Genomic DNA, 18,117 nt, shown 5'->3' with positions numbered 1-18,117 from the left:
CGGGCTACTGCCTGATGATTTTCTTCTGTCAACAATATACACTATCTACCACTGGTGTACGATTAAAACCTCTCAGAAAGCTGTTTACAACGAAATTTGTCATCTATACGAATCCATAAATATTTCACGGACTTATTATGGTGTTTTCCTTGACGTCTTTGTTGCCATGGCGTGAAATCTGGTCGCAATTAATACTAATTTCGTAGTCTTGTTTGACCTTGGTACAACAACAAGATGCTGTTAACGATATGTTCTGTCCGTGCTCTCTTCGGCGAGCGGTAAATTGTGTATAGAGGAAAAGAATATACCCGTGGATTAATTGAAACAACAGCAATGACTTCAAGTGAAAGTGTGAGTATGATAATGAACAGCATTTTGATGCTTTTGCGAGTGATAACTTGTTCATTTCACGACGTGTCAGTTACGGTGCGTGAAATGTTGGGATATTGTAGTGCTGAGTTTCATGTGCTTGTTGTCGTGAATCACATGTGAATAAACTGTTGATTCCAATTATATCTTCACTGAGCGAGGATCTTAACTGAAGCAGAGAATTCTGAATGAAAACGACTGTCCAAATGAATCAACAGCCAGATTTTAAGCATGATTTTTTTAAACATTTGTAGCAAGCTTAATTAAGCTTATGTTGTGAGTAAGTTTAATTTCCATATCCGATCTGGATTTGTTCGATTTTTTTTTCTCCAAAGATTGAACGTTTTCGAAAATTTCTCCGACCCGTAGAAAATTAGACATATATACTTTTTTAAGTTCTGTGTTTAATTTTAAACATGACTAACATATTCATGGTGGCATTCTTTATATTGGCATGTCTGTGCTGGTAACAAAGTGTTCAGTTTAAAATTCATAAAATTCTCCTCCTCTTGGTAGAATTTGCCATAAAATCAAACATTTACACAAGATGTTCTGCATTAAATTTAGTATTTCAATACTACCTTCAGTTCCAACCCGGAAAATTTGCTATACAATGCATCACATGCCAAAAAAATTATTGTAGTCAATATATGGTTTGAAACAGAGTACATTTAATTTCCTCTCAGTCTTTTAGTGATTCATATTTAAATCTACTTGTCAATATGGGTACATCTGGTTTCTTTGTGTTTACCTGCTTCTTTTTCAAAGTTTATTGTGTTTGCATGGCGTTGATTGTCTTCATCAAAATAATACTCAATTTGACACCCTCGTACATTAATGAAAATTCATATACTGTGTGACTCAAAAAGGTTTTGGGCTCTAATTTTTGCAATATCTGCATTTTCATTTAGTTATCCTCCAAAAAAGTCTCATAAGAGAATATTTGTGAACAAAAAAAAACTGCAAAATTTACTCCACTTGCCTAAAGACACAAACAATAACTATGAGCCTGAAATTGACTGCAGCATTTGTGATAAAGCACACGAGGATTTACAGACATGTGTCATCCAAATATTCACAATAAAAGTAGATCAGTTACAATGTGCAGCACCAGAAAATATTCATACCCACCCCAAGGAAGGTTCACTGAAATTGCAAGGGGGGAAGCCAAAATTTATAAAGGAAAGTATAAAGCTAAACCAAAAATACCCAGGGGGGTGAGAAGGGGGGGGGGGTTCAGACTAGAAAATGACTAAAGTTATTTGCTGATGTGAGCCCCAAATCAGACAACACAACACTGTGCTTTAATTCTATGCTACAATAATTTTACATGGCTTGCTGGACCCAGTCTTTTCAAATCCCTAAAATTAGGTCCTGCAAAAGACAAAACATCACTAAATTATCCATAAAAAAAGTCATCAATCCTTAAAATTTAGTGCTTCACAGAAGATGATGTCATACTAATTTGATTATTTTGAATAGTTGATACACAATCAGTCAGTGAGATAAAAAGATCTGAAAAATATGTCTGTACACAGAATATTGTTTTTGCTGTAAACTCATCTGACCAATAACTGTTTTTAGTACATTTAAAACAGTGCTGTTGATCATCATATGGTTTTAAAAATTGTTTCAGGATGAAGAAAACAGTTCATGGGAAAACCTTGAGGATCATTTGGAATCTGGCTCCTCACAAAATGGTAAATATACTTAGCTTAGCTTGCCTGTTGACTCAACCCTATTTACCAAACAATACTAAGAGGTAATGAATGGTAAATGTGAGACTTTGCAAGAAGGAGAGACTTAAGAATTTTCCTTTTCGAGCCCGAGACATTTTGACTTCTTCAATTGTGAGAGTCTAAGACTTCAAAGTGTTTTAAGTGTGAGCTTGAGACATTCTGGTTCTAAGACGTTCAGATGTCATTTATTGATTTAAGCTTACAAATATAGAAAAGCAAACAAATCAGTACAGCAAGACTTTCTTGGCCTGTGAGACAGCTTTGTGAAAAAAACGATACTGCAAGACACACATAACTGCATAAAAAATGAGACTGCAAGACTCATGAAATTCAACAAAAATTTTGTGAGACACATTGTTTATGAATGACCATTTGCCACCCCTTAGGGAGTTAGAACAATTTTTTAGAGGAACACTCAAATGAAACAAAAGGCTGTTTTGTCGAAAAAAATTGATCATTTGGTGTGTTATTAATAACAATTCTTTTTACCTTTGAGTTAGAACATATACATATGCTTTGTTAGAGAAAGGAAGCAGACTGTGCCATTTATTTTCCTTTAGTTTAGTGTAAGGTTTGGCAGCTGCAGGTAAAATAAAAGTGAGAGCCAAGCTAGGTTTAGCTTGCAATAAAAAAGCCTACCATTTGAGACAATCAGATACTCTCTTCTTTCCCATTTTTGTAGATGATTCCATTCTATTACATTTGTTCATCGTTGAATGTGATTTCTTGCATTATTAGCATGCACTTGAGTGTGTTCTCATATTTAAATGAGCTGGGTACCCACACTATGTAAGGCAAAATATTAAGTGGCATACATGATCTTACATTGTAAGCTATTTTGGCTGAGAACAAATTGAAATCACGAAGCAACTTAAATTTACTTCATGTGCACATAAGCAGCATTGCCTCAATGCATGTTCATAAAAGTTATATCATAGAGCAGAATTTGGAATGAAAAAAGATCAATTACACGTACTTTTAATTTTAATTTGATTCTAGGTGTTTTACCAACTCCTTTACATGCTGCTGCTGTGAATGGAAACAAACCACTTCTTCAAAGATTGTTACATGAAGGTAATACTTATTTTTATATGTGCAAATAATTTTAATGAACGTCGAAAAAAAAACTACAGGAGAGTGCCGATCATGCTTTGAATGGCTTAATTGCCAGCATGGTTATTTTCAGTTGGCAAACCTGAGGATAACGACGATTTGGTGTGGTACTATATAAGTGTTATCTTCTACTGGTTGAGTTAAAGGAAAATCTTTTTCTCATGCTCATGCTGGGGCCTGGAGCTAATAAAAGGTCATGCTATTTGTAAGGCAGGCAGTTGTTCTTGTTGGTTTCAGCCATAGTCTGACGTCCCCACCCACCCACCCTTAGAAATTTTTAGTCTTTTTCAGCACTTCTTTAGAGATTGTGCTGTATCATTGTGCATTAGTTCATGACTGTCTTTTTCGCTTGTGACTGGGTATGTTTTGTGGAGTTGTTTTGTGATCAAAGTTTAGACTTGCTGTGGTCAGCTTGACATGGCTCCCACTAGTGAGAATTATTAATGAAGTACTGTACAGTGTGTTTGATGGTACATGCAGTGGCAGTGACGATGCTATTGTAAGCTAACAGCAGATTCTCTTTCTTTCCGTGACATGGTAGATGAGATAGGCCTGGTAAACAGAGGAGATCAGTTTGGTCGCACTCCACTGGTAAGAGTCCTAGGCTTCAAACTCCTCAGTTGTAATTGATTAATTGGAGTTGCTGATTGTGTTTTGTCTTTTGTCTCAGGTATACAGTGTTTTAGGAGACAGACTTGATTGTGCAGAGCTTCTGCTGAAAGCTGGAGCCAATGTAAGATTATAGAGAACTGTCTTGATTTAATTACATTCTTCCAGAGTAGGAAATTACTTAGACTAGGAGTAAACCCTCTTTCGCTTTGTCTGTAAGCTTCAAGTTGAAAAATGTGTGATAAAAAAAAATGGCTGTGCAAATCCTGGGGGCGAAAAGCATGTTTTTTCAATTTTTTTTTTTTTTGCATCACGCTCAACGGACTTAGCAAAAGAGGGACTAATTGTAGTCTAGACATTATTCCCAGGTGCGATCACAGATCTGAAATATCACAGTAACATGAAAGTGATATTAGCAAAAAAACAGTGGTTAAAGCCCCCATTAATCACTGTAAGTGAGTTTAACACCCCTCATGTTTTACCTTGTGTACTTCTGTGTACCTGTAGCTGTATAAAATTATAAACTGCAAATGAAATTAAATAATTTCTTATAATAATGAGTGGATAACTTCACGTAGTTGTAATAATTTATTATCAGGTATATTAAATTATAATAATTTATTATGTGAAACAGGTCAGTGCTTGTGATGTGGATGGTAGGACTCCTCTCCACTGGGCAACATATCAGGTATGAGATAAGTCGTGGTATTATTTTGTTTATTGTTGTAATTATCAAACCTTGGGTTTGATGCATTTGTCAGTACAGGGTATTTTGTTATGTGTTGCCTCAGAATTACTGTATTCCACCCCCTCCCATGGAAGGTTTTTTTGGGAGGGCAGGGATATGAACTCCGCTCCACTCCTCTGGAAATTGCAGTTTAACTTACCAACCCCCCCCCCCCCCCCCCCCCATCTTTGGAATTAGCATTGACCTTCTGTAACTGTTGGGTGTGTAACCGGATATTTTCTGGTGTTGCACAATAATACTGTAAATAAAATACCTGACAAGATTTTGTTCTACTGTTGTTTGCTTACTCAGGGAAACCTAAAATGTGTGAAACTGCTGTTAGCAAAAGGAGCAAACTGGAAGGCAAAGGATAACAAAGGCAGGTATGTGTCATACTTGGAAAACTAAATTTGACAATGTGTTAGTAATGTTTTGATTCCTAACATTGGAACTTTTACAAGGCACACACTGATTGGATGTGACAAGTGGTTTTGTATAAGGCTTTTAAACTCAGTGGGATGGGTTTGGAAGCAAATCCAGAAAAAAATTATTAGTGAGAGATATGCATTGGAGTAATATCAAGATGCAAACACTCACTTATCTTCTTTACATATATTCGAAAATAAGATAGAAGTGACAATTCAGTGTGGCTTGTGAAAAAAGGTCTTGTGTTCATTATGAATGTTTGTTACAAGTTTATTGTAAACATGCTGCCATGTCTTTGTTTCTTTTCTATGAAATCTTTCTTGCAGTAAAACATTTGTTGTGAATGACTTGTTTAACTATAAACATGCTTATTTTTCAGAACCCCTCTTCACTTTGCCACAAGCCATCAGTCCTCTAAGGTTTGTTTAGCTGTCCTTTTATTGATTGTTTTCTTGCTGGCTGACAGGCTTGGGCCATGGGTGGTCACATTTTCCTCTCTACATGTGAATTCCAATTTACACTGGGACTTCAGGGCAAGACTGTGCCTTTCAGTTGCCAACAAACTCTGAAGTTCAGAAGTCAACTAAGTGACATTTGCAAAATACACTTCTGTCAGTCATGATATCATTGCAAACGTCGCAAACAACAAAAGCATTCGCTTTTGTGAGTTCAAGAGGTCATATTTTGGGTTATGATTAATGGATTGCAATCCATTTTGTTTGTTCATTTTTTTTCCTGTTGCCAATAGGCCTTTTCTGTGTTGCCTTTTTCCTCTGTGTCTAGTAAACAAGTCTTCATGTGAAACCACTGATATGAAACTATGCTTCACTTGTATGTTCATTCTCATGTAGATAAATCTCATTTTCATTTGAAAGGTTTTGTTTGAGAACTCGCTTTAAAACAGAGGCACAAGGCACAAGCTTAACAAAGAGTTTATTTATTTAGTGGTGGTATTTTTTTTTATCAGGGGGAGGGGCTTTAAAACAGTATACGGTCAAACCTTTTGCTCGTTGTTGATGAAGTGCAAGTAATTTGATGCCCTTTAATTACCACAAGCGAGTCATGAATGACGCTGATAACAACACCTTTTGTTCCATTTGGTATTACAGTGCTTGAGTATGTTATTAAAGCGAGTGCCCAAAGGTGAAGCCGATGAGCGTGATAATGACCAGATGACCCCCCTGCACTGGAGTGCGTCATATGGAAATGCTGAGCATATCAAGTTATTGCTGAAAGCTGTTAGCGCTGTCACACTAATTGACAAGCAAAGTATGTAGAGTTTTACATGTACTTTTATGAGTCCTCTTATCTGATGGGTTAGGGCACTTACAGGTGAAGTGATAACTGTAAGATGTGAATAAGGTCAAATCATCAGAGCTAAATACGAGGCTAAAACCTGTCCCCAAAAAGTCCAATAGCCACTTGTGACTCACTTGCATACATTTCCCCGCGCTTCGCGTCAGATAAAGGTAATTGCCTGGAGTTTTGATTGGTTCAGTGGGTTGTCTACATCCTTTGTGACTGGCCAGAGTGATTACGAGGATTTGGTTGTACAATACTCAGTTGAAAGCCTCTCTATGCTAAAAAAGTTTTGACTTACACCTGTCTTGTACTAACTTCTATTACCAGAGAGAACGCCCCTGCACTGGGCAGTTACGAATCCAGATCCAGGCGTTGTGAAACTAATTTTGGTAAATCAATTTCTTGTTTATGCATTGTACTTTTTTTACAATACTTCAAAACCGAGTTCAGGTACATTTATCTTTCACTGCTCTCTTAATCACAATGAAGTGGGATAAAAGTCACAATGTAACATCCCTGTAGAAGACTTAGAAGTACCACCCACTTGTTTCCATTTCAGTGGTGATACTGTAGGGACAAATGTTAAAGTTAGAACCACATTGTACAGCATAGTAAACAGTACCACATGAAAGAACTGCTCAATAGCTTTCATATGAATGGTCACACACTAGGGTTTCATCCACAGACTTAAAAGTTAGAACCACCTTGTACAGCATAGTAAACAGTACCACGTGAAAGTACTGCTCAATAGCTTTCATATGAATGGTCACACACTAGGGTTTCATCCACAGACTTAAAAGTTAGAACCACCTTGTACAGCATAATAAACAGTACCACATGAAAGTACTGCTCAATAGCTTTCATATGAATGGTCACACACTAGGGTTTCATCCACAGACTTAAAAGTTAGAACCACCTTGTACAGCATAATAAACAGTACCACGTGAAAGTACTGCTCAATAGCTTTCATTTGAATGGTCACACACTAGGGTTTCATCCACAGACTTAAAAGTTAGAACCAGCTTGTACAGCATAATAAACAGTACCACGTGAAAGTACTGCTCAATATCTTTCATATGAATGGTCACACACTAGGGTTTCATACACAGACTTAAAAGCTAGAACCACCTTGTTCAACATTAAATACAGTGCCAAATGAAAACACTACTGTTGATTTTGTATTTCTAGGACGCAAACTCTGATATAATCAACGATCAAGACAGTGAGGGAAGAACTGCCCTGCATCTTGCTGTAGCTCATCAGAATGAAGCCGCCGTCAAAGTGTTGCTTTCTCTTGACAAGTGCAAAGTGTCAGCACAAGATAACATGAACCGTTCTCCTCTCCACTGGGCTGCAGTGTTAGGTTTGTTAAATTTTAAACTTCGAAGTATAATTGGAAAAACCATTATTTTGGCATTCTACAAGACGGTGTGCACCTTCGCCTTTGGGCTCGCCACATCATCCCAAAGAGCGTGTGCCTCGTAAGACCCCGTCTACACTACGTCGGAGAAATTTGAAAACGGCGGTTTCACTCTGAAAACACAACAAATGTCTTCCGTCCGCACTGCGCCGGAGGAATTTGAAAACGCAACAATCACCAGGTATAAAATTACCTTTACACTGAAGGAAACCTGAAAATGATAATTTCTGAGGTAGAAAAAACACCAAAGAGATAATGGTATGCCATAAAGGATCAAGGATGGTTTAGGATGGAGAAGATTGTTGCGGATTACAAACGACGAACTTGAAAAATTTAGTGTTCATTGACCACGTAACTGCCGGACTGACAGCGTTATTTTAACTTTCGTATCTTTTCTAAGGGACTTTCAATCTTGGCGAATCGTTATCTGCGAATCGTATTTCGGGCGAAGCAGCCTCAATAAATCCCTGCTAATTTATGTTCTCTTAAATTTGTGTTCTGCAGGTAACCCTCAGTTAGTGAAAATGCTGCTTGAAAAGAATGCTGACTTCACTGCGGCCGACGGCAATGGAGCGACAGCTCTGCATTACGTCGCACAAAGCAACTTTAGTGAAACAGTCGCTGTGTTCCTGTCTTTCGACAAAATTAAAGATATTCCCGATAAAGATGGGAGAACTGCTCTCATGTGGGCTGCTGGAAAAGGTTGGCGCAAACGTTCAACAAGTTGTTTTAGTTAGAAATGCTTCGGATTTCGTTAGAGAAGACGCTAGCTACTTCTGGTATAATTTCCTTTATAAACTTCCGGTATAACTACGGTCTCTCCTTAGTGGTCAATAATGGTTTATCGTTAAATTTCACCAGGAAGTGAAAATGCGCTGAAGACGATGCTGGAGCGCAACCTTGATGTACACGCTACGGACAAAACAGGGGGAACCGCCCTACATTCTGCAGCTTACTCTGGTCACGTGAACTGTGTGAAGCTGCTGATTCAATTCGGAGCCTGCGTTGATGCACTGGACATGCTTGAGCACACACCAATCTACCGCGCATGCGAGATGGGACACACTGAAGTCGTCAACAGTTTGATTCTGAGTAAGTCGAGTTTCATGACCTGAATAAAACCAGAACGACATTTGGCTTGATTTCATGTTCTTACTTGCGTTTAACCGCACGTTGTCGAGCGTCCTCCAATAGATTTTAAATCTACTCAAATCCTTCCATGGAGGGTTAACAGGTGTTGAAGAAACATTTTTTCTAAACTGGTATCCCCGAACTTGTTTCGACCATGAATATCGTTTATTCCAACCAGTTCTGTTGCATACTGTTAAATTCCGAGAGTACGTTCTCTCGCCAGTAAGCCTCCTAAAGCTCGGATGCAAAAGCCGTGAGATAATTCCCTCTTTCCCTCTTCTTCGCCCCCTGAAAATAAGCGACCTCCCTTCCGAATATAAGTCTATGGACTCGTATGAAGATTTAGCTCTTGCTTTAAAGGGAAATGTAACTGTTCCAAATATTGTATGGCTGGTTTGCAGTGTCACGCCATCAAAAATAAAAGTCGTAACCATTCAATAAATTAAGTCAAGAAGCTGAGATATGAAAGATGATTGATATATAAATAATCTCGCCAAGTTTTAAGTCTGTACGGTTTTCCATCCGCGCGTTATTCGGAGAAGTGTTTCACTCGAAGTTATAGAGCTTTGTATGGTGTCGCCATGTTTGTGTCCCTCGGAGGGACACAAACATGGCGGCCGTAAAGTAACAGAAACATCTGTCATTGAGTTTTGCCATTGAAACGAAACGTTATTACTCTAGAGCTCCGATACATTGAAATTAATACTTTGCCTAGCGCAAGAACTGTTTAGTTAGTAAAAACTTGAGCAATAACTCATCTTTTGACTTACTCGACAGCCTTATCGAGCCGCCATTTTAATGTCACGCAACGCATAAACTCGGAAATTCCGACGTGCTCCATTACATAATGAGGAACCCTGTCGGGCTTAAACGTTGCAAAACGTCAAATTATTAGAGGGTCTTACATCTGATGAAACTAAAACTTCACAAGGATTGGTAATTTCTTATTTTGGAAATTGATGACCTCACATGAAAACCGGCAATTGTAATGTAGTCGTTAGAGTATGCTCAGAGACGTGTTACGACTGAAGAATTTCAAAGAGTTTTACCGTGCGGTGCTCTGTTAGCTTATGCAACAATTTTTTCTGCATTTTTGGCCGCGTGAAACGTTTTGTTCGTTAAAAATGCGGAAATGCTTCCAATCCTACCCACGCTAGTATCCTGTATGCAGCTTAAATTCTTCGAAAGCAAACTTCCTCCCAATGACAAGCTCCCCCCCCCCCCACCCTCCAATCATGGTTATCCTCCCCCGCAAATATACCCACGACCCACCCACCCACCATCTCTTGAACAAAAGACTTTTAACCGGAATTCAAAGGTATCTATCTTAATCTTTCTTCTATGACTATCTGTAGAATAACCTTAACAAGTGAATCTTTTGTTGCAGATGGTGCCACTGTGAACTTAGAAGACCAAGATGGCCGAACACTGCTTCACTGGGCAGCTCTTGGAGGTCATGCTCCTATCTGTGTCGCTTTGATAGAGCAGGGCTTGGCAGTGGACAGCAAGGACTCTCTGGGGTGAGTAATTCTGTCTTCTGCCCTCCCCCCACGGAACAAATGGTCTCCTATCCATTCATAACTCAGTCATGGCGATGCTTATGATTCAGGCCTCGTCCTCACTACGTAGGAGAAATTTGAAAACGCAGCTTTGTTTCTATGGTTAGTCCTACCGTCCACACTAATCCGTCACGAAAACCGAGCTTTTCGAAAGCACCCTTTAAACTGGAGGAATTTGAAAACGCCGGCTTTTAGTTTTCGTGTGGACGGAAAACATTTTGAAAACGGAGCTTTTTGAAAACGATAGCGTTGCAATAAATCATGTGATTTCCCTGACCAAATTTTCCTCAAACACAAATCCAAGATTGCCGGTGGTTGTTGCGTTTTCACATTTCTCCGCTGTAATGTGGACGGAAGACATTTGATGCGTTTACAGAGTGAAAACACCGTTTTCAAATTTCTCCAGAGTAGTGTGGACCGGGCCTTTGTCATGTCTGACCAACGCTAACGCGAGTGATTCTGTCGCGCTTGGTCGCAGTAGTGTTAACTATTTTGTAACGGAAAGTCACGCTTACGTAGACTAGTCTGTCACGAAAGGTCGCTTTGTCGTAAGCACTTCTGTGTTGAGCAAAAAAGCCCTGGCCAGGCTAGTACCCAGACTTCCAACAGTTGGGCAGGGCTAGTACCCAGACTCCCATCAACTGACCATGGTATGTCTGAGGTAGCGCTTGATGTATTGTTGTTTTTTTTTTTCTTTGCTCGTTTGTAGCCGTACGCCACTGCAGTGCGCTGCTCATGGTGGGTTTGTCAAGTTCATGACGGTGTTGATTGAACATGGCGCGGAGATGGATCACCAAGACAAGGACGGTATCACCGCGCTGCACTGGAGCTGTGCATCCGGGCATTTGGAGGCTGTGAAGCTGTTGATAAGGAACAGAGCCTTCCCTAACTTTACCGAATTGGACACTGATAGGTAGGTTTAGAGCGGTTATCAGTTGCGTGTTGAAAGTTAACAGGTAATTACTTTGGTTTTGGTTTAAATTGGCGGAGTAATCTAATGAATGAGTTGCCAGTAATCGGATACCCGTGTTTGCGCGAAGAACTCTGGGATCGTCAGGGGGCAAACATTGCTAGTCGCTAGTAGGAAATGTATGGCGAAAGTTGTTTCGAGGTACAACAAAACGATTTTTGAGAGAGGTCAACGCTTTTTCGCCGTCGTTTTTATCGCGAATGGATTTGGGCAATGTTGATATGTCGAATATGTAAGTTTTTGTTTGAATAACCGTGAAATATATGACAAAATCTACCGATAAACTCCGTTGCTTGCGTGAGGTTTTTTGTGAAATTTACATCGCGTAATGGTCTGAAAATATTACAAAATTAATTAGGTATAAATCGAGAGGAAATAACCCAATAAAACCTTTTAAGTTGTGTACAGGCTACTTTTGGCTTATTTGAAAGCTCAGTCATACAAATAATACTGGAAATAAGGCCGGTGGCGATCATTGTACTGTCTGGGGTTAATTTAATGACAAATGAGTCCGCGCGACTCATGCTGTGTGGCTACTGTGTTGCTCAAAGCCTTTGTTTTGCTTTTACAAGCACGTATTTCAGTGGTTTGCCTTTTCTATAACAGATCAAGGGTGGCTCCTTGTATATATCTCTGAGTATTTGTATTTAAAAGTGCCATTTGTGCGTGGTTATGCTTTCCAAAGTTTGGTTTTGACGGTTGAGTGAAATTGCCAGACACGAAGGGTAGTAGTTCCTTCTGCAATTTTCGATTTCTGTTTTAGAGCTTCTTTTCTGTCTTTATGTTTAACTTCTCGGAGGGTCTTTTCTACCATTTGCTCCGAGTAGCCTCTCGAGATCAGGCGTGTATTGAAATTTTCAATATTCTCTTCAATGTATTTCACAATAAACCTCACGCAAGCAAAAGGGAGTTTATCGGTAAATTTTATCTCTTATTTCACGGTTATTCACACAAAAACTTACATTTTCCATGTATCAACATTGCCAAAATCCATTCGCGATAAAACAACGGCGAAAAAGCGTTGATCTCTCCCCAAAACCATGTTTTTGGGCGTCGAAACAACTTTTCGCCATACATTTCCTTTTAGCGACTTGCAATGTTTGCCCATTGACGATCCCAGAGTTCTCTGCGCAAACACGGGTATCCGATTACTGGCAACTCATTCATTGGTAAGTGTTTGGTTTGGTTTTGGTCTTACGACACTCAATTTAAAACCGTTCTAAGCGCTGCAAGTAAACGTCGGCTAAGTCTTACTTTCGAACTTAGTGGCTCAATAAGCCAGCGCTTATCTCCGGTTTCTGTAGCATGAAGCGACTAGGAGTATTTCTACTCCCCCTGGATGGAATACTGGTCCATTTCAGGGTTACCTCTGCATTAAATTCGTCAGTGCCCAAGTGTCTTGCCCAAGAACACAACACAATGGCCGCCTTGGGCTGGGAACCCAGGTCACCGTGTCTTTTAAAACTTTTATTCTTGAAATGTAATAGTTTCACTCTGGATTGTGATTTAAGATAACTCTCGGTCTCAGAAACAAAGGGAATAGCGGTGGTGAAACATAATAATATTATAGCGACCTTAGTTGATTCTATTTCATTTCAGACTGACTCCTCTTGATTACGCGATCATTGGTGACCACCAGGACGTTGCCCAGGTAACAGGGAATCTTTCTTCTTTCTTCTTCTTACAAGCATTACCTCCGTATTAGACAACGAAAGTGTATTTTTTTTCAAGATTTCCAGCTTGGGATAATGGAAGAATTATGTACATTACATGAATGTACTGTTCAGCAGCGTTCATTTAAATGGTCACACATTACGATTTACTCGTCAAACGTAGAACCAGTTGGAAGTTAATTAAAACCATCTTGTACAGCAGTAGCATATGAAAGTACTGCTCAATAGCTTTCATTTGAATGATCACACGCTAAGGATTTTTGTCGATGGACTGCTTATGTATTGTGAGTTTTGACTTAAGAAGTAATGGAGCAGTGGCTTGCCAGGAATAACAGAGGAGATGCATACATTTTTTCGGAAAATAATTGTGAGCTCTCTGAATTTGTTTTGACGTCCAGTATATGATCGAACAAGGAGCGCTGACTATTAATGGCATCCAGGACATCGCGGCCACAACCATTCAGAAGTGTTGGCGCGGTTACAACGTGCGCAAGGAATTTGAAGATCGGAAACCGTTGTTAGTAAGACACAACAGAACGTTACATGGGAAAAAACGAGCAAGTGCAGCTGAACAAAAAAGATCTCTGGACTTGCCTGGGATCCAGTCTCCACGCATTGTATCCCCCAGGTAATTTAAATTGTTTGATATAGTTCCACTACGTGTTGTTTTGAGTGTTCCGGTGCGCGTGCCTCTGCGAGGTCTTATACGTGTTCGTGTTCCAGTGCGTTTATCTGTACGTGTTCCAGTGCGATTTCCTGTGCGTGTCCCAGTTTTTCTTTTATTACGTGTTCTTCTGCGTGTTTCAGTGCGAGTTCTTGTGTGTGTGTGTGTGCGTATTTCAGTGCGAGTTCTTGTGCGTGTGCGTGTTTCAGTGCGAGTTCTTGCGCGTGTCCCAGTACGTGTTTCAGTGCGTGGTCTGGTGCGTGTCTGGTGCGTGTTCCAGTGCGAGTTCTTGTGCGTGTGCGTGTTTCAGTGCGAGTTCTTGTGCGTGTCCCAGTGGGTGTTTCAGTGTGTGGTCTGGTGCGTGTCTGGTGCGTGTTTCAGTGCGAGTTCTTGCGCGTGTCCCAGTACGTGTTTCAGTGCGTGGTCTGGTGCGTGTCTGGTGCGTGTTCCAGTGCGAGTTCTTGCACGTGTCCCAGTGGGTGTTTCAGTGTGTGGTGTGGTACGTGTCTGGTGCGTGTTTCAGTGCGAGTTCTTGCGCATGTCCCAGTGGGTGTTTCAGTGCGTGGTCTGGTGCGTGTCTGGAGCGTGTTTCAGCGCGAGTTCTTGCGCGTGTCCCAGTGGGTGTTTCAGTGCGTGTTATGTTGCGCGTTCTTATACAGGATTATGTATCGAGAGGAATGGGGCAAAAAACGTTTAGGAAAGAAAACTAGAGAGAAGACGAGAGATCATCTTTCCATTTATTTTCTCAGTTTCAGCATAGTTAATAGAGGTAAATGGTTACGAAGGCCGGTAAACATCAAAGAAGCAAACAAACAGGCTAAGATTTATGTTGGAAGGTCCTTGACCCTGCATATCTTTGTGTTATGCTCAGAGACTTTATTACATAAGCGCAACGCTTCTGTTGGTTAGTTGTATGAGCAAACATAACCACCTTTGGTACCTTTTGTATCTTGCCAGGTTTTGTGCAGGGTAAACCCCCAAAACAGCAAACAAAAACATACGACAAAGAACTTTGCCAGGTTTCTTAACCATCTCCCTCTATTAACTATGGCCTCGGCATTTGTACCCTATTGTTGTGACAATCTCTTTGCAATAATAGAATTCTCGCAGTACAGTTAGTTCAGTTTAGATTTGCGAAGTCGTTGCCTGTAAGTGATAGGTAATTAATCACTGATCAGCCAGCTGTGTCATTCCTAGCTACATGCAGGGATTTTGTCAAACCATTGACTCTTTCCATACTTCTATAGCATCAGAGAGGAATCGCATTGTAGCGTTTACGATAGCGGAATAAGCCTTGAAGCCAGCACAACGGACGAAAATCAAGACAAACCGTGTTCAACTTCCAGTGATGAACGAAGGCGTGCGCAAAATGACAGTACTGCTGACGAAATGTTTTTGTCAGGCGACACCGCTCAGGAAAACGCAACAGAAAGACTTGTGGCTAATTTGTTACACAGTTCAAGCGAGGAACAACGTTCTTCTTCGGTAAATTCTTCTCCAAGACAAGGATCGGAAAATAATTTTCAAAATAACTCGGACTTGATGAGGATTATTTCTTCAGTGTTATTAGAAGAAAACGTGGAACTCGAGGAAGGGTTATTATTTCATGATGATAAAAACTTCCGGAGGTATAGTGACCCAAAGAGGGATTTGCCTGAGAAGGTACCAGCGAACAAATTGCACAGCGTTACTTCGAAATCGGAAGTGGCTCGAAGGGAGCGCGAACGACTTCATTTAATACGCACGAAAGTGAACGCGGCGGTTTTGATTCAACGCTGGTACAGGAAGTGGACTTCGATAAGGCGAGAACATATTGAACGCGATTTGATGTTTTCAGAAGTGAAAAATGAACAGGAGGAACTCAATAGAGAAGTCGCTGCGCTTACAATTCAGCTGGCCTGGAGAAAACACGTGCGACTAAAGATTGAGAAGAATTCCACGAGAACTAAACATCCAAAACCAAAGAAACCGCCACAATCGACTCCTGCGTCGTGTAGACCTAAACAAAATGGCATTCACATTTACGGACGTTCCATTGAAAAAGGTCCGCCGATAGGCTACGCGAATTCTCGCTCCGCAAGCAAACGACGGCCAGGTTACATGAAGTATGAACCTTCGCCAGCCGCTATGTCTTACAACATGGCGATAGATTTGTATCACCCCATGGGATCGAGGCAAGGTAACAGCCGCGCTGCCATGGTAACTGGTAGCGCCAGAGTGAGGCCAGGAAGCATGAAGCGGACTGTGAGTGGATGGAGTCATGATGTTGGGTTTTTGACGAAAATGAATGGTAAGGTATAGTAGCTTGTTTGTCGGAAATGAAAGTTAGCCTGGCAAACGTTGAGACTGTAAATATGGCATAAATACGAGAAGAGAATCAATGGTGTATCTTCTTTTACAAAGTGATAAATGTATAAACATTTTGGAAACGGGGTGGCAGTTTTTGCCACACAGCTATAAAAATGTGTGAGGGGTTAAGCATCACGTTTACGGTAAACGGCGTACGGAAAAATTACCTCTGATTTTGCGGTCTTTTCTCCTAACCATTAAACGTCTCCTACTTTTCAATGCAAATACAATTTTTTTCATTCTACTTTACAAACATCTGAAGACAGGCGGCAAAAGTTTACCGCCGTTTGCCGTAAAGAGTAAACGTCGTACTTTAACCTCTCGTAATGTTGTAATTTTGTTAGCTACGTCACGGTTTGCGCATTTTAAAAAGTTTAGCCTAAATCTTTCAAGTTCGTCCCTTGTAATCCGCGTTGATCTTCTCCATCCTTAACCATGCTGGTTCCTTTATGGTTTATTACTATCTCTTTGGTGTTCTTCCATATTAGTAAACTTTTATTTTCAGGTTTCTGTCAATTTCAAAGTAATTTTTTACTCAGCCAAAAGACCTCAAAATACCGTGACTGAGCTTCTTTAACGCCTCGCTGAATGTAAAGTAGGTTTCAACCTCATTTCTTTCAAACTTCGCATGATAACTGAATTGAATATGCTTTGGTTGGTTGTTTCTCTGGTGAATTTTAATATCTTGATGCATCAGGTGATAAATATAGCGATTATCTTTTCCAGGTCAGAGGACAGGAACCAGGAACCCCAGAACTTAGAAAGTTATCGTTGCAAATGCCGTTCGTTCACCGCTATTGTTTTTCTGTTTCACCTGGCTCACTGTTCAATGTACTGTAGGAGTTCGCCTTCGTGCTTGCCTTCTCATTTTGCCGATTATTATCAAAGCGACTGTTATTTTCTCGATGTCGGTTTCAGCTATGACGGAGGACTTTTTTAAAAAAAAAAAACCAAGATGGTTACATCAGTAAACTAATAGTTTTACAGTTAATCCCTAGCAATATAAATGCCAAGGTCGTCATGACGTTGTCATTGACGTGTTTGTATGTTTGGTTTTATTCAACTTTCCCAAACTGGACCACACGGAAAAAAAGTAATGTAAAGGTTCATCAAAATAAACCATTGAATGACGTTAGTTGATTCTTGTCGTCTCTGTGTACGCATGCGCGTCTTAAGACGCCCTCGGGTCGCTTTGTGTCTTTGATTTTCCCGCACGCAATGGCCAATTTCCTCTGAGACACGCTTGCACGGAATCACGGTAGTTGTATTCATCAAAACAATATCCAGTCCAAGATGATGAATAAAACTACCATGATTTCCTGCAGCCGTGTCGTATAGAGGGAATTCAGTGATAGCCTTCTAGGAGCATTTTGGTGTATCTGCGCTAAAAAGAAAATTTGAATTTGAACGTTAAGCCGTCTCCACAGACATTGTGGGGTGGTTTGCTGTTCTGCGCGGCACTTTTGAAAATGAATGACTACGTCCATAATAGGACATTTCCGAATTTAATTTTGTCTCATTTTCATATCAAAAGTCTCAATCGAGGACTCGTTTTGAAAATGAGGCAGACGGGAGCTCGGCAATGACCTGTTGACGGTCTCGATTCTTTCAGTTATTTTTCTGAGGTGCAAATTACTTTCAGATTGAATGCAAACACAAGATATATTTTTGTTCTCTAAGGTAGAAAACATCAAAGTAGTAATAATAAACAGAAAATGAACAAGATTGGTTAGGAATTAGGAAGATTAAAACGAATTTAGAACGTTTAAAAATTGGCCAACAGACACACTAAAGAGAGGTCGCGATTTCTTATTGTAGCCGAAAAAAATCATGTTAGTCCTATTGATTCAGATTAAGTTTTAAAGTTAGGCAATTCTTCTCTGTGGATCTCTGTGTCTATATCTTGTGTTAGTTTTATGTTTCGAACGAAAGAGGAGAGTCTGAGAAATGGCTAACGCTCGATACATCTTAATTCTCCTTACAATACCAGTGCATTGTTAAGGAGGCGGTAGTGAGAATGACGAAAAACATCAGCTGGAGGGAAATTGTCTTGGTGTGCCACAAGA

General features: G+C 40.1%; 1 protein-coding gene across 1 annotated transcript; it reads left to right on the top strand.

Moving 5' to 3' along the window:
• The first annotated feature begins 18 nt into the window (after positions 1-18).
• On the top strand, positions 19-17,186 carry LOC110064874 (uncharacterized). Its single transcript, XM_089288032.1, has 19 exons — positions 19-351; positions 2,006-2,069; positions 3,108-3,182; positions 3,763-3,812; positions 3,892-3,954; positions 4,465-4,518; positions 4,870-4,940; positions 5,363-5,402; positions 6,093-6,252; positions 6,613-6,674; positions 7,474-7,648; positions 8,210-8,407; positions 8,567-8,797; positions 10,224-10,356; positions 11,105-11,308; positions 12,965-13,016; positions 13,437-13,666; positions 14,950-15,992; positions 16,778-17,186. Exons 1-19 carry the CDS (start codon positions 334-336, stop codon positions 16,810-16,812), a joined length of 2,958 nt encoding a protein of 985 aa, XP_089144158.1. The 5' UTR covers positions 19-333; the 3' UTR covers positions 16,813-17,186.
• Positions 17,187-18,117: the final 931 nt, after the last annotated feature.

Source organism: Orbicella faveolata, unplaced genomic scaffold (genome assembly GCF_042242905.1).
Source record: "Orbicella faveolata isolate gen_17 unplaced genomic scaffold, um_ofav_v1 contig_15, whole genome shotgun sequence".
Classification (NCBI taxonomy): Eukaryota; Metazoa; Cnidaria; class Anthozoa; order Scleractinia; family Merulinidae; genus Orbicella; species Orbicella faveolata.
Note: the sequence above shows the minus strand (reverse complement) of the source record. Positions and strands in the feature narration are given on the sequence as shown.

Coding starts and splice junctions, on each gene's coding strand:
- LOC110064874 (XM_089288032.1), top strand. Junction 4,519..4,869: donor TCCACTGGGCAACATATCAG/GTATGAGATAAG, acceptor TTGCTTACTCAG/GGAAACCTAAAATGTGTGAA. Junction 6,253..6,612: donor CACACTAATTGACAAGCAAA/GTATGTAGAGTT, acceptor TTCTATTACCAG/AGAGAACGCCCCTGCACTGG.